At 52.0% G+C, this 20,755-nt stretch overlaps 1 protein-coding gene across 2 annotated transcripts in view; it reads left to right on the forward strand.

Annotated features, from left to right (window-relative positions):
* The window catches only part of HSD17B8 (hydroxysteroid 17-beta dehydrogenase 8), a 76,619-nt gene that overhangs the window by 27,558 nt on the left and 28,306 nt on the right, over nucleotides 1-20,755 (forward strand). For both annotated transcript variants that reach the window (XM_085620335.1, XM_085620373.1), the window contains exons 2-4: nucleotides 1,910-2,112; nucleotides 7,666-7,782; nucleotides 20,140-20,235. In XM_085620335.1, the coding sequence (XP_085476461.1) occupies nucleotides 1,910-2,112; nucleotides 7,666-7,782; nucleotides 20,140-20,235 (416 nt within the window). The remainder of the gene's footprint in view (nucleotides 1-1,909; nucleotides 2,113-7,665; nucleotides 7,783-20,139; nucleotides 20,236-20,755) is intronic.

Here is a 20,755-nt window from a genome sequence, read left to right on the forward strand (position 1 = left end):
TATCTGACCTTAGGTGCGACTGCTGAGAAGGTAATGGGACGATACCAAGAGATTTGGGAGGATCTAGCAAAGGTTTTCCAAAGAAGTGGACTTTAAAGCTGTGGAGAAGCATTGGATACATTTGACCTTAGGTGCTACTGCTGAGAAGGTAATGGGACGATACCAAGAGATTTGGGAGGGATCTAGCAAAGGTTTTTCAAAGAAGGGGACTTTAAAGCTGTGGAGAAGCATTGGATCTATCTGACCTTAGATGCGACTGCTGAGAAGGTAATGGGATGATACCAAGAGATTTGGGAGGGATCTAGCAAAGGTTTTACAAAGAAGGGGACTTTAAAGCTGTGGAGAAGCACTGGATCTATCTTACTTTAGGTGCGACTGCTGAGAAGGTAATGGGATGATACCAAGAGATTTGGGAGGGATCTAGCAAAGTTTTCCAAAGAAGGGGACTTTAAAGCTGTGGAGAAGCATTGGATCTGTCTGACCTTAGGTGCGACTGCTGAGAAGGTAATGGGATGATACCAAGAGATTTTGAAGGGATCAAGCAAAGGTATTTCAAAGAAGGGGACTTTAAAGCTGTGGAGAAGCATTGGATATGTCTGACCTTAGGTGCGACTGCTGAGAAGGTAATGGGACGATACCAAGAGATTTGGGAGGGATCTAGCAAAGGTTTTCCAAAGAAGAGGCCTTTAAAGCTGTGGAGAAGCATTGGATTTATCTGACCTTGGGTGCGACTGCTGAGAAGGTAATGGGGCGATACCAAGAGATTTGGGAGGGATCTTGCAAAGGTTTTCCAAAGAAGGGGACTTTAAAGCTGTGGAGAAGCATTGGATATGTCTCACCTTAGGTGCAACTGCTGAGAAGGTAATGGGACGATACCAGGAGATTTGGGAGGGATCTAGCAAAGGTTTTCCAAAGAAGGGGACTTTAAAGCTGTAGAGAAGCATTGGATACGTCTGACCTTAGGTGCGACTGCTGAGAAGGTAATGGGACTATACCAAGAGATTTGGGAGGGATCTAGCTAATGTTTTTTAAAGAATGGGGCTTTAAAGCTGTGGAGAAGCATTGGATACGTCTGACCTTGGGTGCGACTGATTCGAGTACAGTTTTACATCGGGCGTGCTGCTGCTTCGAGTGGGACCTTCACTGGTGCTCTACTGACTCATCCTGCTATGATTCTGCACCTACTCGAACTGCCTCATATGAGTCTTCTGCCGATGTTTGCTCGGTTGTGGTTGTGCATCCAGTGTGACATTTGGGGTGTGATTCTGCCTCAGCTGTGATGTAGTCTGGTGGTACGGTTCTACCTCACATACGATGGTCTGGTATGGGATTGTGTTTCATTTCTGACTTGCTGCAGTGTGATTCCGCTGTAGGTATTGTTTGCTTTAGCGTGATTCGCCCTTAGCTGTGATTTCTTCAGGTGTGAGTCCATCATTGGTAAAGTTTCTTTGGTGGCGAGAGTAAGTTGAGTATAACTTGTTTGAGTGTTTGTGTTCAAGTGCTATTCCACATTTGACAACAACAATGATGTAATCAGTGTGACTTGTGTGTGATTATTCATTAGATGTCACTTTTCTGTGTGTGTGAATACTGCCTCTATTGTGAGCTGTTTGCACGTTACTCGTAATACTTGTTGTGAAAATTACACTAGACTTGTTCCATTTTAATACTTAGTCTAAAGGTAGATGTTACAAATGGAATGTAGTGCAAAGCAAGCCTTTGTAGTGTACTAGTGCCATGCATTGGTCTTTTGGTGTTTGTGATAGAATTCCATCCTGTTTAGGGAACAGATGTGCTTTGACCTTCTGTCTTAGGTGTAACTATCTGAGGACTGCTTCAGGATCCGCTTGTGATCGTCTCTCGAGTAACTTTAGTTCTAATGCCATCATCTTTCTTCTTCTCTTTCCAGGTGGTGGTAGTGGGATAGGTCGAGCTGTATGTCAGAGGTTCGCCCGAGAAGGGGCATCTGTCGCAGTTGTGGACCTCAATGGGTCAGCAGCCAATGAAACCGTACAGATGCTGACACGTGATCAGCAGGGACAGGAGCATGTTGCCTTTCCAGCTGACATCAGCTCCTTGAAGAAAGTGACTGCTCTCATGTCCAAGATTGAGGTAATGGCGAGAGTGGACATCGCAGTGAGATGTGGGAAGAAGAAAGCATGTGTGGGGCATCAGGATGGATCTGGTGAAGATAAGGGGAGGGTCTAAGGAGTTTGTAGGTTAATGCATGGAAAAGTGAAAATGTACCCCTTCAAGTTTGCGTGAATGGTAGGATTTTCATGATGAAGCACGATGCACGGTTAAAGCTCTCATCGCCGCTCCTATTGACAGAAGCCTTGCTTGCTCTGCTGTTGAAAGAGCCTTCCGCAGACCCTCTTAACATTAAGTAGCTTACATTCTATCTCTCTTCTTCCTTTTGCTTCTCAGATCTTAGAAAAAGAAGTCCATGTGCAAATTTCTGCCTTCGGAAGAGTGATTATTTCCTGGCCTCTTTGCAGGCTGGCTTTCCCCCACTACACGTCACTGAGATGCCTCTGCTAGATGCCACGGATAACATTTGCACGATGTTAGACAAGGGAGGAAGCGCAGCGAAGGCGCTGGTAGATCACAGAGCCACTTTTGATGCCATCTCCCACTCTATACGTCGCCAGTGGTCACATTCTGTAGGCGTGTGAGGAAGTGCATGTGAGTGTCTATCTCCTTTCCTGGAAGATGGTTTCCAATCTACTCTGACTCCTCCTGCTCGGTCTAATCCATTTGTGTGTCCGATACCACAAGGCTTTTCGTTCAGCCCGACTGTTCTATTTTTCTCTTATGTCAACGCGTATGACAAGCAGATTGTCATCTCTTTTGCAGATCAGTCTTCTGCTAGTATCTTTCAATCCTATCAGTTGTTGCTTGTTGGATGAGAAACCACTCACATAAATTAAAGTGAGATAAAACCGAGCTGCCTTGTGGCCTCTCTGATGGTGGCCTTCTCAACTGGGTGCTGTCCCTTCTCGTACAGATTTTGCAAATAATTTGGGAGTCCTTCATGAGGTGATTCATTGTTCTTACTATCTACGCATGTTACGCAAGACACTTATGGGCCCTTGTTGTTAAGTGGTCCAAGCAGTTGTCTTGTTGCATATTGATTACTGCATCTCTTGCATTTAGGCATTCCCAAAAGACTAATGCAACTGAGGCGGCTGGTCTACAATTTAGCAGCTCGGCTCCTACTGGGCCATCCATGACACTGCTCCATATATATATCTCAGGGCACTTCTCTGGTTACCTGTGGAGCAGGGCATGGCCTTTAAAGCCTTCTTCATCTGTGACTGAGCACCTCCTAATCGGGGTCCCAATTATTACTCTAAAATTGCAAATTGTTCTCTGCTGATGCTTCTTTGACAGCAGTCTCTCGAGGTTATTCTTCTGAACTTGGAGGGAGAGCCTTTTCCTGTTTGATCCCCTAAGCAGTGGAGTACTCTTCCCCTCCATCTGTGACCAGATCTGACATTACTTTAAGTTTTGCAAGGTCTTGATAGCAGGCCACCCCGTAGAAATGTCAGTCTGTTCATCCAGCTTCAGCGCGAGGACTCCCATCCTTGGGCACCTGTTCACACTTCATAAATATTCATCATCATCCAAGCCTATTGTAGAAGCCCCAGCTGACTCGGTTATTTCATTGAGTCCAGCGGATCTTTGCTTGGTGATCATTCTTTTCTTGACCATGTCTTTATTGACATTATATTCACACAAATGACATCAGTACCGTACCAGCCCGAACTCCAGTAAAATACAATGTGTCATATTATGAAAAACTAACCAGTCGTAGACCTCCAGCTTAAGTCCATTTTCCCAATGGTGTTGCGAGTGGCCCACATGTCGGCTTACAAGGCACCTTCCACCATAGCAAGGGAGGTGTATATGTGCTGTGGCTTTTAGGAAACCTGCTATTAGGAACAAGATAGGGGGGATTAGAGGGTGGGCAGGATTTACTTGGACAACCAAATGGGGGGGGGGGGGGGCACAGGTGGGTGAACGGGGCAGGGGTGCAAAAAAAGAATGAGGCCTCCAGGCCCGAAGCTGTGTTGAGGGGTCGGGGAAACTGGATGAACGACGTACTATCCAACTAAATGTTCATAGGTTCAATACTAGCGGTGTTCCTCAAAACCCCTCAGAGGGCATAGAAAATAGCACAAACCAGTCAAACAGCAAATATGGTCCTTGAAAACTGATAGTTCCCTACAAAAGTAAAAGGTTCAGTCTGGTACCTAGTGCTTCCTGCTCCGTTACTTAGTCTCTGCGGTACCCCACTTATCGCGATAAACTCTCCTTACTACGATCTCTGGCTCTTTCCATCTTTGTCTGAGGCGGCCAGTTTATCCACGCTCGATATGGGTGCATGCCTCCTCCCTGCCTTCCTTCGGTGTCCAGATACCAGTTGTCAGATGCTTCCCTAAGGGGGTGGGGGTCTCCCAATGCTGCTTGCCCCTGCATCCTCTGGGACACCTGGTCTCTTACTCTCTATCTCTGTTCTTCCAACTGCAGGCTGCTTTCGTACTTCTTTCTTAGAAGTCTGAGGGGGGCAGATGGTTGATCTACTGCACAACAGTGCACTGACTCGTATGTGCCATTCAAATAACAAGCATTTGCAATGCAATCGGTCTCGCCTGTGGGACCTTATATGTATTTAGCTATGCAGCACATTAGCCTGGGTGCTGAAACATCTACTGTTCTTTAACATGGAGAGAAAGTAAGCACCAAACTGCGTTAGGTGCCAGGTATGGGAACACATGGAGAGAAATATTGCCCTTCAGCTGGAAATTATATAGTCCATAGCTCTGTTTTTAATATAAAATCAGGGCCTTCGTTGGTCCTATCACTGAAAATACAGGATTTAGAAAAACTATTACTGTCTACGGGTGCTCATGGAAGACCATTTCTGTGGACTGGAACCTAGAGAATGTTAAAATGATTCTGGTATTGTACTGAACTCTGCTGGTCGTTTTCTATCAAGAAAGTTAAATAGAGGCAGTTGCTACAAAAATTAAAAAAAGAAGGTCCCTCAGCAGAAGGCAATTGTGGTATTTTACTGACCTCTACTGGTCGTTTTCTATAAAGGCAATTAAATAGAGGCAGTTGAACAGAAAAAAAAGTCCCTAAGCGGATGCAGACAAGTCTAGGGCTGATCTCCAGAACCCACAAAATACATACACATATAAGTATATACTAAAGTATATACAAGAGGTCTCGAATGCTCGACCTAAAAACCAGCTCAGTCCATCAGTGTGTCCCTCAGGGGCAGATGATGTATCCCCTGGGATCCTACCGTCCTGTGGCAATTTTTGCAGCAGGAGCACACAGACGGCTTTCTCCATGTTGCCTGCTTAACCATGGCCCACCCCATATAAATCATAAAACGTGAGGTGTTTGTTTAGTTGTAGCATTCACCCTTGCATCCATTTCTATTTATGTTACATTTGTAGGTACTACAACTTCTTTTATGTTTTATAGGTTTAAGACACCAGAGTATTTAGCAGTACGTTGTTGATCTCACCTACTTGTGCCTACAGGAAAACGTATCGTTTAGTGAATGGGAGCACCGGGGCCATCGAGCCTGCCGGGTCAGTCTGTCCAGAGATACCCAATGCCCGTGTCCTTACTAAAGCAGTATGAGGTCAGTCAGTCAGTCCATGGAGACCCTGCGCCAGTGTCCTCCTGACCGAGGCAGCGTGTCAGTCCATGGAGACCATGTGCCAGTATCCTCCTGACCGAGGCAGTGGGTCAGTCAGTCCATGGAGAACCTGCGCCAGTGTCCTCATGACCGAGGTAGCGGGTCAGTCAGTCAGTCCATGGAGACCTTGCGCCAGTGTCCTCCTAACTGAGGCAGCGGGTCAGTCAGTCAGTCCATGGAGACCCTGCACCAGTATCCTCCTGACTAAGGTAGCGGGTCAGTCCATGGAGACCCTGCGCCAGTGTCCTCCTAACCGAGGCAGCGGGTCAGTCAGTCAGTTCATGGAGACCCTGTGCCAGTGTCCTCCTGACCAAGGTAGTGGGTCAGTCAGTCCATGGAGACCCTGCGCCAGTGTCCTCCTAACTGAGGCAGCAGGTCAGTCAGTCCATGGAGACCCTGCGCCAGTATCCTCCTGACCAAGGTAGCGGGTCAGTCCATGGAGACCCTGCGCCAGTGTCCTCCTAACCGAGGCAGCGGGTCAGTCAGTCAGTTCATGGAGACCCTGTGCCAGTGTCCTCCTGACCAAGGTAGTGGGTCAGTCAGTCCATGGAGACCCTGCGCCAGTGTCCTCCTAACTGAGGCAGCAGGTCAGTCAGTCCATGGAGACCCTGCGCCAGTATCCTCCTGACCAAGGTAGCGGGTCAGTCCATGGAGACCCTGCGCCAGTGTCCTCCTAACCGAGGCAGCAGGTCAGTCAGTCCATGGAGACCCTGCGCCAGTATCCTCCTGACCAAGGTAGCGGGTCAGTCCATGGAGACCCTGCGCCAGTGTCCTCCTAACCGAGGCAGCGGGTCAGTCAGTCAGTTCATGGAGACCCTGTGCCAGTGTCCTCCTGACCAAGGTAGTGGGTCAGTCAGTCCATGGAGACCCTGCGCCAGTGTCCTCCTAACTGAGGCAGCAGGTCAGTCAGTCCATGGAGACCCTGCGCCAGTATCCTCCTGACCAAGGTAGCGGGTCAGTCCATGGAGACCCTGCGCCAGAGTCCTCCTGACCGAGGCAGCGGATCAGTCAGTCCATGGAGACCCTGTGCCAGTGTCCTCCTGACCAAGGTAGCGAGTCAGTCAGTCCATGGAGACCCCACTGTCTGTCTTCCTGACCAAGACAGCAGGATCAGTCTTTTCAGGGATGCCCCCTGCCACTGTCCTGCGAAGGGAGACCTAACCAGAATACAGCCTGCTGCCTCAGAGAGCCCTTCAGACACCCCCACCATATCCTTTTTCATTCTCTCAATGTATTTTGGCATTCAGAGCCTTTTAGGCACTAGCTCTATTGGCCCTGCTACCTGAACCAAGGGATGTGTGAGCTATGAAGCCATGAGTAAAAGGACAACCACTTGTACCCTGAAATATCCAAGTTTCAGAAGCTAGATATACTTGAGAAACATTCCCACCATGACAGAAGCTCCGTAGATAGACAGAAGCTCCCTAGATAGAGTTGAAGGGTTCTAGTGCTGGCGAAGGATCCCTGGCCATGTTTTCTTTGCATTCAATCAATCGGGTTTATAGAGCACACTACTCACCCGTGAAGGTCTCAAGACCCTGCTCTTGCATTGCATCCTTTGCCTCCATTCTTCTGTTATTCATCTGCAACGGTGAACCCTATAGGGACCAGATGTATTTTCTTGTATATATTTTACTATGCATGTTATTTTTAACATAATCACGTCCTTACTTCATTCAGAAAGGCCTCTAAGGACCTTGATGATTTGGATCAAGGGAAGCAAACCAAGACGACAACTCCCAGAGTGCAGTAGGTTGTCACATGAAAGTCTAGGACTGTAATCCAGCTGTTCTGACAGCATGGAGCCGGATCATGAGGGTGGAATTGCCCAAAACTCACTTCTATTTGTAGGCAGTCAAAGATCTCTCGTCCCTTGACCCTCTTTTCATCCCTGTAGCCATAATGTCGTCTGTGTGTGTCTCTCTCTCTCTCTCTCTCTGTCTCAGACCCAGTATTCCCGGCCTCCTTGCATCTCAGTGAACAGTGCCGGCATCACCCGCGATGAGTTCCTGCTCAAACTCACAGAAGAGGCGCTTGACGCAGTCTTAAACGTGAACGTAAAGGTAAAGGTGTGATCCTTGCTTTGATAGGATCATGGCTCTTTGTACCAGGACCCCGACTGGCTTTGCGTGGAGCCCGACTGTTTGTGTCTGCCTTTGGTGTGCCCCTGACACTCTTGTCTCTGGTTCTGGTTCTGGCTCTGACTCTCTTGTCTCTGGTTCTGACCCTTACATGCCTCTGACTCCCTTGTCTCTGATTCTGCCTCCCTTGTCTCTGGTTCTGACCCATACATGCCTCTGACTCCCTTGTCTCTGATTCTGCCTCCCTTGTCTCTGGTTCTGACCCATACATGCCTCTGACTCCCTTGTCTCTGATTCTGCCTCCCTTGTCTCTGGTTCTGACCCATACATGCCTCTGACTCCCTTGTCTCTGGTTCTGCCTCCCTTGTCTCTGGTCTTGACCTGCCTCTGACTCCCTTGTTCCTGGTTCTGATATGCCCTGATTCCCTTGTCTCTGGTTCTGACCCTGACATGCCTCTGACTCCCTTGTCTCTGGTTCTGGTGCGGAGTCCTTTGTCTCTGGTTCTGACCCCAACATGCCTCTGACTCCCTTGTCTCTGGTTCTGGCGCCGAGTCCCTTGTCTCTGGTTCTGGCACGGACTCCCTTGTCTATGGTTCTGGCACGGACTCCCTTGTCTCTGGTTCTGGCGCGGACTCCCTTGTCTATGGTTCTGACGCGGACTCCCTTGTCTATGGTTCTGACGCGGACTCCCTTGTCTATGGTTCTGGCGTGGACTCCCTTGTCTATGGTTCTGGCGCAGACTCCCTTGTTTCTGGTTCTGGCACGGACTCCCTTGTCTCTGGTTCTGGCATGGACTCCCTTGTCTCTAGTTCTGGTGCCGACTGCCTTGTTTCTGGTTCTGGCTCTGGCTCTGACTCCCTTGTCACTGGTCCGGATGCTCCTGGCTCTGACTCCCTTGTCTCTGGTCTGGCTCTGACTCCGTTGTCTCTGGTTCTGACCCCTACATGCTTCTGACTCCCTTGTCTCTGGTCTGGCTCTGACTCCGTTGTCTCTGGTTCTGACCCCTACAAACTCCCTTATCTCTGGTCCTGGCTCTGACTCCCTTGTCTCTGGTCCTGGCTCTGAGTCCTATGTCTCTTGTCCTGGCTCTGAGACCCTTGTCACTGGTCCTGATGCTCCTGGTGCTGACTCCCTTGTCTCTGGTTCTGACCCCCTACATACCTCTGGCTCCCTTGTCTCTGGTTCTGGCGCCAACTCCCTTGTCTCTGGTCCTGGCTCTGACTCCCTTCTCTCTGGTTCTGGCTCTGACTCCCTTGTCTCTAGTTCTGGCTCTGATTACCTTGTCACTGATCCTGATGCTCCTAGCTCTGACTCCCTTGTCTCTGGTTCTGACCCTGACATGCCAGTGACTCTCTTGTCTCAGGTTCTGACCCTGACATGCCACTGACTCCCTTGTCTCTGGTTCTGGCGCGGAGTCCCTTGTCTCTGGTTCTGACCCCTACATGCTTCTGACACCCTTGTCCCTGGTCTGGCTCTGATTACCTTGTCACTGATCCTGATGCTCCTAGCTCTGACTCCCTTGTCTCTGGTTCTGACCCTGACATGCCAGTGACTCTCTTGTCTCTGGTTCTGGCGCGGAGTCCCTTGTCTCTGGTTCTGACCCCTACATGCCTCTGACTCCCTTGTCTCGGGTTCTGGCGCCGACTCGCTTGTCTTTGGTTCTGGCACCGACTCCCTTGTCTCTGGTTCTGACCCCTACATGCTTCTGACACCCTTGTTTCTGGTCTGGCTCTGACTCTGTTGTCTCTGGTTCTGACCCCTACAAACTCCCTTGTCTCTGGTCCTGGCTCTGACTCCCTTGTCTCTGGTCCTGGTTCTGAGTCCTATGTCTCTTGTACTGGCTCTGAGTCCCTTGTCTCTAGTCCTGATGCTCCTGGTACTGACTCCCTTGTCTCTGGTTCCGGCGCTGACTCCCTTGTCTCTGGTTCTGACCCCCTACATACCTCTGGCTCCCTTGTCTCGGGTTCTGGTGCCAACTCCCTTGTCTCTGGTCCTGGCTCTGACTCCCTTCTCTCTGGTTCTGGCTGGTTCTGGCTCTGACTCCCTTGTCTCTAGTTCTGGCTCTGATTACCTTGTCACTGATCCTGATGCTCTTAGCTCTGACTCCCTTGTCTCTGGTTCTGACCCTGACATGCCAGTGACTCTCTTGTCTTTGGTTCTGACCCTGACCTGTCCCTGACTCCCTTTTCTCTGGTTCTGGCCCTTACCTGTCCCTCACTCTCTTGTCTCTGGTTGTGACCATGATATACCTCTGACTCGCTTGTCTCTGGTTCTGGCCTCGACATGCCTCTGACTCCCTTGTCTTTGGTTCTGGCCCTGACCTGCCCCTGACTCCCTTGTCTCTGGTTCTGACCCTGACATGCCTCTGACTCCCTTGTCCCTGGTTTTGACCCTGACAGGCCTCTGGTTCTGGCCTTGACCTGCCCCTGACTCTCTTGTCTCTGATTCTGACCCTGACAAGCCAGTGACTCTCTAGTCTCTGGTTCTGACCCTGGCATGCCTCTGACTCCCTTGTCTCTGGTTCTGACATGCCTCTGACTCTCCTGTCTTTGGCTGTGGCCCTGACCTGTCCCTGACTCCCTTGTCTCTGGTTCTGACCCTGACATACCTCTGACTCGCTTGTCTCTGGTTCTGGCCTTTACATGCCTCTGACTCTCTTGTCTCTGGTTCTGACCCTGACATGGCAGTGACTCTCCTGTCTCTGGTTCGGACCCTGACATGCCTCTGACTCTTTTGTCTTTGGTTCTGGCCCTGGCCTGCCCTGACTCCCTTGTCCCTGGTTCCGACCCTGACAGGCATCTGGTTCTGGCCTTGACCTGCCTCTGACTCTCTTGTCTCTGGTTCTGGCCCTGACCTGTCCCTCACTCTCTTGTCTCTGGTTGTGACCAAGATATCCCTCTGATTCGCTTGTCTCTGGTTCTGGCCTCGACATGCCTCTGACTCGCTTGTCTCTGGTTCTGGCCTCGACATGCCTCTGACTCGCTTGTCTCTGGTTCTGGCCTCGACATGCCTCTGACTCCTTTGTCTTTGGTTCTGGCTTGCCCCTGACTCCCTTGTCCCTGGTTCTGACCCTTTCAACAAGCAAGAACTGGCACCACGTAGCATAATTTTCATGTAATCTGGACTAGGTGGAGGAAAAATAAGTTTATCAAAAACCTCCAATATCCATTAAATCATATGGTATAACCCCATCCAGTATGCTACCAATACTTACAATTTCAAAGCAACAGAAAAGATGGAAACAAGAGAGTGAAGAGTCAGTCCACAAGATAGTTTAACTACTTTTCTCACTCTACACACAGCCTTATTATTCAAAAGGTAGGTGAAAAAATGTGTAAAGGAAGAGAAAGTATCTCACGTGCGCACCACCAGAGGAGCTACTGGTAGGTTCTCACCAGCTTGCCCACGTTTGTTTCATCATTGATGACTTTCTCATGAGAAAAAGAGTGATGTGTCCAGTGCAAAGAAAGAAACGAACACAACAAAGAGATGTGCACTGTGAAGACGAGAACAAAAAATGTACCAACAGAAACAAAGAAGGGGTTAGACTCACAATTATGCTTTTATTTATTTCAATTATGAGTCTGACCCTGACATACCTCTGACTCGCTTGTCTCTGGTTCTGGCCTTTACATGCCTCTGACTCTCTTTTCTCTGGATCTGACCCTTGAAATGCCTCTGACTCTCTTGTCTCTGGTTCCGACCCTGACATGGCAGTGACTCTCCTGTCTCTGGTTTGGACCCTGACATACCTCTGACTCTTTTGTCTTTGGTTCTGGCCCTGACCTGCCCTGACTCCCTTGTCCCTTGTTCTGACCCTGACAGGCCTCTGGTTCTGGCCTTGACCTGCCCCTGACTCTCTTGTCTCTGGTTCTGACCCTGACATGGCAGTGGCTCTCCTGTCTCAGGTTCTTACCCTGACATGCATCTGACTCTCTTGTCTCTGGTTCTGACCATGACATGCCTCTGACTCTCTTGTCTCTGGTTAGACCCTGACATGTCAGCGACTCTCTTGTCTCTGGTTCTGACCCTGATATGCCAGTGACTGTCTTGTCTCTGGTTCTGACCCTGACACGCCAGTGACTCTTTTCTCTGGTTCTGACCCTGACATGTCAGCGACTCTCTTGTCTCTGGTTCTGACCTTGACATGACAGTGACTCTCCTGTCTCTGGTTCTGACCCTGACATACCTCTCACTCTCTTGTCTCTGGTTCTGACATACCTCTGGCTCTATTGTCTCTGGTTCTGACCCTGACCTACCTCCGACTCCCTTGTCCCTGGTTCCGACCCTGACAGGCCTCTGGTTCTGGTCTTGACCTGCCTCGGACTCTCTTGTCTCTGGTTCTGACCCTGACATGCATCCTACTCTCTTGTCTCTGGTTCTGGCCCTGACATGCCTCTGATTCTCTTGTTTCTGGTTCTGACCCTGACATGCCAGTGACACTCCTGTCTCTGGTTCTGACCCTGACATGTCTCTGACTCCCTTGTCCCTGGTTCTGACCCTGACAGGCCTCTGGTTCTGGCCTTGACCTGCCTCTGACTCTCTTGTCTCTGGTTCTGTCCCTGACATGTTAGTGACTCTCCTGTCTCTGACCCTGACAGGCCTCTGGTTCTGGCCTTGACCTGCCTCTGACTCTCTTGTCTCTGGTTCTGTCCCTGACATGCCTCTGACTCTCTTGTCTCTGGTTCCGACCCTGACAGGCATCTGGTTCTGGCCTTGACCTGCCTCTGACTCGCTTGTCTCCGGTTCTGTCCCTGACATGCCTCTGACTCTCTTGTCTCCGGTTCTGTCCCTGACATGCCTCTGACTCTCTTGTCTCTTGTTCTGACCCTGACATGCCTCTGACTCTCTTGTCTCTGGTTCTGACCCTGACATGCCTCTGACTACCTTGTCTCTGGTTCTGACCCTGACATGGCAGTGACTCTCCTGTCTCTGGTTCTGACCCTGACATACCTCTTTGTCTCTGGTTCGGACCATGACATGCATCTGACTCCCTTGTCTCTGGTTCTGACCCTGACATGTTAGTGACTCTCCTGTCTCTGACCCTGACAGGCCTCTGGTTCTGGCCTTGACCTGCCTCTGACTCTCTTGTCTCTGGTTCTGTCCCTGACATGCCTCTGACTCTCTTGTCTCTGGTTCCGACCCTGACAGGCATCTGGTTCTGGCCTTTACCTGCCTCTGACTCTCTTGTCTCTGGTTCTGACCCTGACGTGCCTCTGACTCTCTTGTCTCTGGTTCTGACCCTGACAGGCCTCTGGTTCTGGCCGTGACCTGCCTCTGACTCTTTTGTCTCTGGTTCTGGCCTTGACATGCCTCTGACTCTTTTGTCTCTGGTTCTGGCCTTGACATGCCTCTGACTCACTTGTCTCTGGTTCTGTCACTGACATGCCTCTGACTCTCTTGTCTCTGGTTCTGACCCTGACGTGCCTCTGACTCTCTTGTCTCTGGTTCTGACCCTGACAGGCCTCTGGTTCTGGCCGTGACCTGCCTCTGACTCTTTTGTCTCTGGTTCTGGCCTTGACATGCCTCTGACTCTTTTGTCTCTGGTTCTGGCCTTGACATGCCTCTGACTCACTTGTCTCTGGTTCTGTCACTGACATGCCTCTGACTCTCTTGTCTCTGGTTCTGACCCTGACATGCCTCTGACTCTCTTGTCTCTGGTTCTGACCCTGACATACCTCTGACTCTCTTGTCTCTGGCCCTGACTCCCTTGTGTCCGATCCTGATGCTCCTGGCTCTTATCTCTGGCTCTGACTCCCTTGTTACTGGTCCTGATGCTCCTGGATCTTGTCATGATGCTCGTAGCTCATGTCTCTGGCTCAGACTCCCCTGTCTCTGGTCCAGATGCTCCTGGCTCTTGTCCCTGGTTCTGACTCCCCTGTCTCTGGCTCCCCTGTCTCTGGTTCTGACTCCCCTGTCTCTGGTCCTGATGCTCCTGGCTCATATCTCTGGCTTGGACTCCCTTGTCTCTGGTCCTGATGCTCCTGGCTCAGGACTCTGGCTCTGACTCCCCTGTCTCTGGCTCTGACTCCCCTGTCTCTGGTGACTCCCCTGTCTCTGGCTCTGTCTCCCCTGTCTCTGGTCCAGATGCTCTTGGCTCTTGTCCTGACTCCCATGTCTCTGGCTCCCCTGTCTCTGGTTCTGACTCCCCTGTCTCTGGTCCTGATGCTCCTGGTTCATGTCTCTGGCTTGGACTCCCTTGTCTCTGGTCCTGATGCTCCTCGCTCAGGACTCTGGCTCTGACTCCCATGTCTCTGGTTCTGAACCCCATGTCTCTGGTTCTGACTCCCATGTCTCTGGTTCTGACTCCCATGTCTCTGGTTCTGACTCCCATGTCTCTGGTTCTGACTCCCATGTCTCTGGTTCTGACTCCCATGTCTCTGGTTCTGACTCCCATGTCTCTGGTTCTGACTCCCATGTCTCTGGTTCTGACTCCCATGTCTCTGGTTCTGACTCCCATGTCTCTGGTTCAGACTCCCATGTCTCTGGTTCAGACTCCCATGTCTCTGGTTCAGACTCCCATGTCTCTGGTTCAGACTCCCATGTCTCTGGTTCAGACTCCCATGTCTCTGGTTCAGACTCCCATGTCTCTGGTTCAGACTCCCATGTCTCTGGTTCAGACTCCCATGTCTCTGGTTCAGACTCCCATGTCTCTGGTTCAGACTCCCATGTCTCTGGTTCAGACTCCCATGTCTCTGGTTCAGACTCCCATGTCTCTGGTTCAGACTCCCATGTCTCTGGTTCAGACTCCCATGTCTCTGGTTCAGACTCCCATGTCTCTGGTTCAGACTCCCATGTCTCTGGTTCTGACTCCGCTGTCTCTGGTTCTGACTCCGCTGTCTCTGGTTCTGACTCCGCTGTCTCTGGTTTTGACTCCCCTGTCTCTGGTTCTGACTCCCCTGCCTCTGGTCCTGATGCTCCGGGCTCATGTCTCTGGCTTGGACTCCCATGTCTCTGGTTCTGACCCCCATGTCTCTGGTTCTGACTCCCATGTCTCTGGTTCTGACTCCCATGTCTCTGGTTCTGACTCCTATGTCTCTGGTTCTGACTCCGCTGTCTCTGGTTCTGACTCCGCTGTCTCTGGTTTTAACTCCCCTGTCTCTGGTTCTGACTCCCCTGCCTCTGGTCCTGATGCTCCGGGCTCATGTCTCTGGCTTGGACTCCCATGTCTCTGGTTCTGACCCCCATGTCTCTGGTTCTGACTCTCATGTCTCTGGCTCTGACTCTCATGTCTCTGGCTCTGACTCCCCTGTCTCTGGCTCTGACTCCCCTGTCTCTGGTCCTGATGCTCCTGGCTCATGTCTCTGGCTCTGACTCCCCTGTCTCTGGCTCTGACTCCCCTGTCTCTGGCTCTGACTCCCCTGTCTCTGGCTCTGACTCCCCTGTCTCTGGCTCTGACTCCCCTGTCTCTGGCTCTGACTCCCCTGTCTCTGGCTCTGACTCCGCTGTCTCTGACTCTGACTCCGCTGTCTCTGGCTCTGACTCCGCTGTCTCTGGCTCTGACTCTGCTGTCTCTGGCTCTGACTCTGCTGTCTCTGGCTCTGACTCTGCTGTCTCTGGCTCTGACTCTGCTGTCTCTGGCTCTGACTCCGCTGTCTCTGGCTCTGACTCCCCTGTCTCTGGCTCTGACTCCCCTGTCTCTGGCTCTGACTCCCCTGTCTCTGGCTCTGACTCCCCTGTCTCTGGCTCTGACTCCCCCTGTCTCTGGCTCTGACTCCCCCTGTCTCTGGCTCTGACTCCCCTGTCTCTGGCTCTGACTCCCCTGTCTCTGGTCCTGATGCTCCTGGCTCATGTCTCTGGCTCTAACTCCCCTGTCTCTGGCTCTGACTCCGCTGTCTCTGGCTCTGACTCCCCTGTCTCTGGCTCTGACTCCCCTGTCTCTGGCTCTGACTCCCCTGTCTCTGGCTCTGACTCCCCTGTCTCTGGCTCTGACTCCCCTGTCTCTGGCTCTGACTCCCCTGTCTCTGGTTCTGACTCCCCTGTCTCTGGTTCTGACTCCCCTGTCTCTGGTTCTGACTCCCCTGTCTCTGGTTCTGACTCCCCTGTCTCTGGTCCTGATGCTCCTGGCTCATGTCTCTGGCTCAGACTCCCTTTTTTCTGGTCCTGATGCTCCTGGCTCTTGTCCTGATGCTCCTGGATCTTGTCCTGATGCTCCTGGCTCTTGTCCTGATGCTCTTGGCTCATGTCCTGATGCTCTGACTCCCTTGTCCCTGGTCCTGATGCTCCTGGCTCATGTCTGTGGCTCTGACTCTCTTGTCTCTGGTCCTGATGCTATTGGCTCTTGTCCTGATGCTCCTGGCTCATGTCTGTTGCTCTGACTCTCTTGCCTCTGGTCCTGATGCTATTGACTCTTGTCCTGATGCTCCTGGCTCATGTCTGTGCTCTGACTCTCTTGTCTCTGGTCCTGATGCTATTAACTCTTGTCCTGATGCTCCTGGCTCATGTTTGAGGGTCTGACTCTCTTGTCTCTGGTCCTTATGCTATTGGCTCTTGTCCTGATGCTCCTGGCTCCTGTCTGTGGTTCTGACTCTCTTGGCTCTGGTCCTGATGCTCCTGGCTCTTGTCCTGATGCTCCTGGCTCATGTCTGTGGCTCTGACTCCCTTGTCTCTGGTCCTGATGCTCCTGGCTCATGTCTGTGGCTCTGACTCTCTTGGCTCTGGTCCTGATGCTCCTGGCTCTTGTCCTGATGCTCCTGGCTCATGTCTGTGGCTCTGACTCTCTTGTCTCTGGTCCTGATGCTCCTGGCTCTTATCCTGATGCTCCTGGCTCATGTCTGTGGCTTTGACTTCCTTGTCTCTGGTCCTGATGCTCCTGGCTCTTGTCCTGATGCTCCTGGCTCATGTCTCTTGCTCGGACTCCCTTGTCTCTGGTCCTGGTGCTCCTGGCTCTTGTCTCTGGTTCTGACTCCCCTGTCTCTGGTTCTGACTCCCCTGTCTCTGGCCCTGATGCTCCTAGCTCAGACTCCCTTTTCTCTGGTCCTGATGCTCCTGGCTCTTGTCCTGATGCTCCTGGCTCTTGTCCTGATGCTCCTGGCTCTTGTTCTGATGCTCCTGGCTCATGTCTGTGGCTCTGACTCCCTTGTCCCTGGTCCTGATGCTCCTGGCTCATGTCTGTGGCTCTGACTCTCTTGTCTCTGGTCCTGATGCTATTGGTTCTTGTCCTGATGCTCCTGGCTCATGTCTCTGATTCTGACTCCCCCGTCTCTGGTTCTGACTCCCCCGTCTCTGGTTCTGACTCCCCCGTCTCTGGTTCTGACTCCCCCGTCTCTGGTTCTGACTCCCCCGTCTCTGGTTCTGACTCCCCCGTCTCTGGTCCTGATGCTTCTGGCTCCCTGTCTCTGGTTCTGACTCCCCTGTCTCTGGTTCTGACTCCCCTGTCTCTGGTTCTGACTCCCCTGTCTCTGGTTCTGACTCCCCTGTCTCTGGTTCTGACTCCCCTGTCTCTGGTTCTGACTCCCCTGTCTCTGGTTCTGACTCCCCTGTCTCTGGTTCTGACTCCCCTGTCTCTGGTTCTGACTCCCCTGTCTCTGGTTCTGACTCCTCTGTTTCTAGTTCTGACTCCTCTGTCTCAGGTTCTGACTACCCTGTCTCTGGTCCTGATGCTCCTGGCTCATGTCCTGATGCTCCTGGCTCATGTCTGTGGCTCTGACTCCCTTGTCTCTGGTCCTGCTGCTCCTGGCTCATGTCTGTGTCTTACTCTCTTGGCTCTGGTCCTGATGCTCCTGGCTCTTGTCCTGATGCTCCTGGCTCATGTCTGTGGCTCTGACTCCCTTGTCTCTGGTCCTGCTGCTCCTGGCTCATGTCTGTGTCTTACTCTCTTGGCTCTGGTCCTGATGCTCCTGGCTCTTGTCCTGATGCTCCTGGCTCATGTCTGTGGCTCTGACTCTCTTGGCTCTGGTCCTGATGCTCCTGGCTCTTGTCCTGATGCTCCTGGCTCATGTCTGTGGCTTTGACTTCCTTGTCTCTGGTCCTGATGCTCCTGGCTCTTGTCCTGATGCTCCTGGCTCATGTCTGTGGCTTTGACTTCCTTGTCTCTGGTCCTGATGCTCCTGGCTCTTGTCCTGATGCTCCTGGCTCATGTCTCTTGCTCGGACTCCCTTGTCTCTGGTCCTGGTGCTCCTGTCTCTTGTCTCTGGTTCTGACTCCCCTGTCTCTGGTTCTGACTCCCCTGTCTCTGGTTCCGACTCCCCTGTCTGTGGTCCTGATGATCCTGGCTCTTGTCCTGATGCTCCTGGCTGATGTCTGTGGCTCTGACTCCCTTGTCCCTGGTCCTGATGCTCCTGGGCCATGTCTGTGGCTCTGACTCTCTTGGCTCTGGTCCTGATGCTATTGGTTCTTGTCCTGATGCTCCTGGCTCTTGTCTGTTGCTCTGACACTCTTGCCTCTGGTCCTGATGCTATTGACTCTTGTCCTGATGCTCCTGGCTCATGTCTGTGGCTCTGACTCTCTTGTCTCTGGTCCTTATGCTTTTGGCTCTTGTCCTGGTGCTCCTGGCTCATGTCTCTGGTTCTGACTCCCCAGTCTCTGGTTCTGACTCCCCCGTCTCTGTTTCTGACTACCCCGTCTCTGGTCCTGATGCTCCTGGCTCTTGTCTCTGGTTCTGACTCCCTGTCTCTGGTTCTGATGCTCCTGGCTCATGTGTCTTGCTCGGACTCCCTTGTCTGTTGTCCTGATGCTCCTTGTCTATGGTCCTGATGCTCCTGGCTCTTGTCTCTGGTTCTGACTACCCCGTCTCTGGTCCTGATGCTCCTGGCTCTTGTCTCTGGTTCTGATTACCCTGTCTCTGGTCCTGATGTCCCTGGCTCATGTCTCTGGCTCGGACTCCCTTTTCTCTGGTCCTGATGCTCCTGGCTCTTGTCTCTGGTTCTGACACCCCTGTCTCTGGTTCTGACACCCCTGTCTCTGGTCCTGACTCCCCTGTCTCTGGTCCTGATGCTCCTGGCTCATGTCTCTTGCTTGGACTCCCTTTTCTCTGGTCCTGGTGCTCCTGGCTCTTGTCTCTGGTTCTGACTTCCCCGTCTCTGGTTCTTACTCCCCTGTCTCTGGTCCTGATGCTCCTGGCTCATGTCTCTGGTTCTGACTCCTCTGTCTCTGGTTCTGACTGCCCCGTCTCTGGTTCTGACTCCCCCATCTCTGGTTCTGACTCCTCTGTTTCTGGTTCTGACTCCTCTGTCTCAGGTTCTGACTACCCTGTCTCTGGTCCTGATGCTCCTGGCTCATGTCTCTGGCTTGGACTCCCTTGTCTCTGGTCCTGATGCTCCTTGCTCTTGTCCTGATGCTCCTGGCTCTTGACTTGATGCTCCTGGCTCATGTCTGTGGCTCTGACTCCCTTGTCTCTGGTCCTGATGCTCCTGGCTCATGTCTGTGGCTCTGACACTCTTGCCTCTGGTCCTGATGCTATTGACTCTTGTCCTGATGCTCCTGGCTCATGTCTCTTGCTCGGACTCCCTTGTCTCTGGTCCTGATGCTCCTGGCTCATGTCTGTGGCTCTGACTCTCTTGTCTCTGGTCCTGATGCTCCTTGCTCTTGTCCTGATGCTCCTGATGCTCCTGGCTCTTGTCCTGATGCTCCTGGCTCTTGTCCTGATGCTGCTGGCTCTTGTCTCTTGCTCGGACTACCTTGTCTCTGGTCCTGATGCTCCTGGCTCTTGTCCTGATGCTCCTGCCTCTTGTCCTGATGCTCCTTGCTCTTGTCCTGATGCTCCTTGCTCTTGTCCTGATGCTGCTGGCTCTTGTCTCTTGCTCTGACTCCCTTGTCTCTGGTCCTGATGCTCCTGGCTCTTGTCCTGATGCTCCTGGCTCTTGTCCTGATGCTCCTGGCTCTTGTCCTGATGCTCCTGGCTCTTGTCTCTGGTTCTGACTCCCCCCATCTCTGGTTCTGACTCCCCCCGTCTCTGGTTCTGACTCCCCCCGTCTCTGGTTCTGACTCCCCCCGTCTCTGGTTCTGACTCCCCCCGTCTCTGGTTCTGACTCCCCCCGTCTCTGGTTCTGACGCCCCTGTCTCTGACGCCCCTGTCTCTGGTCCTGATGCTCCTTGCTCTTGTCTCTGGTTCTGACTCCGCCTGTCTCTGGTTCTGACTCCGCCTGTCTCTGGTTCTGACTCCGCCTGTCTCTGGTTCTGACTCCGCCCGTCTTTGGTTCTGACTCCCCCGTCTCTGGTTCTGACGCCCCTGTCTCTGGTCCTGATGCTCCTGGCTCATGTCTCTTGCTTGGACTCCCTTGTCTCTGGTCCTGATGCTCCTGGCTCTTGTCCTGATGCTCCTGGCTCTTGTCTCTGGTTCTGATGTGGATCCTGTTGTAATTCATATTGGATTCAATCTTTTCCTTCCTCTCTCCCAGGGCACATTCTTCATCACTCAGGCCGTGGCCAGGGCACTGGTTGCCAGCGGAGCCAGCAGCGGTTCCATCATCAACATGGGCAGCGTTGTAGGGAAGGTAAGGTCAAAGGTGACGCGAATGCCAGTGATCACAGGACCAACAAGTGTTTGTAGAGGGAGTGGAGCAGTCCAAGCACAGCCCACCGTTTCATGGGTTCAGACGTGAGGGTAGGCTGTACCCCTTAAGTTTCTGTCCATGGTAGATCAGAGGGTTCAGATCAGGCAAGGTCAGAGGTCAAAGTTCATGAGGTTACAGTGAATATGGGGCAGTAATGGCACTTTGTCTTTGCTTTCAGTTTTGGACAGTAGCAAATGCTTGCTTAAATGTGTAGGACTCCCGCAACCCCCTCGTTGACACCCCCTCCCTCATTACCCCCCCCCACCCCCACCCCCACCCTCAGCTATTCAATGGAAGCCGTCAGCTCTGAACATTCCACTTCCCAGGGAGATTATTGGATTTATTTGGGAAACTTTTGGTGGATTGGCTTATCAAGAGTTAAGTGTTTGAATCCATTCTCCTTTTAGGTCTGGCTGCTCCAGCGGAAAAGGGCAAATCTACATATTCTCCCTATGTCACA

This window comes from Triturus cristatus, chromosome 1_1, assembly GCF_964204655.1.
Source record: "Triturus cristatus chromosome 1_1, aTriCri1.1, whole genome shotgun sequence".
NCBI classification, from domain to species: Eukaryota; Metazoa; Chordata; class Amphibia; order Caudata; family Salamandridae; genus Triturus; species Triturus cristatus.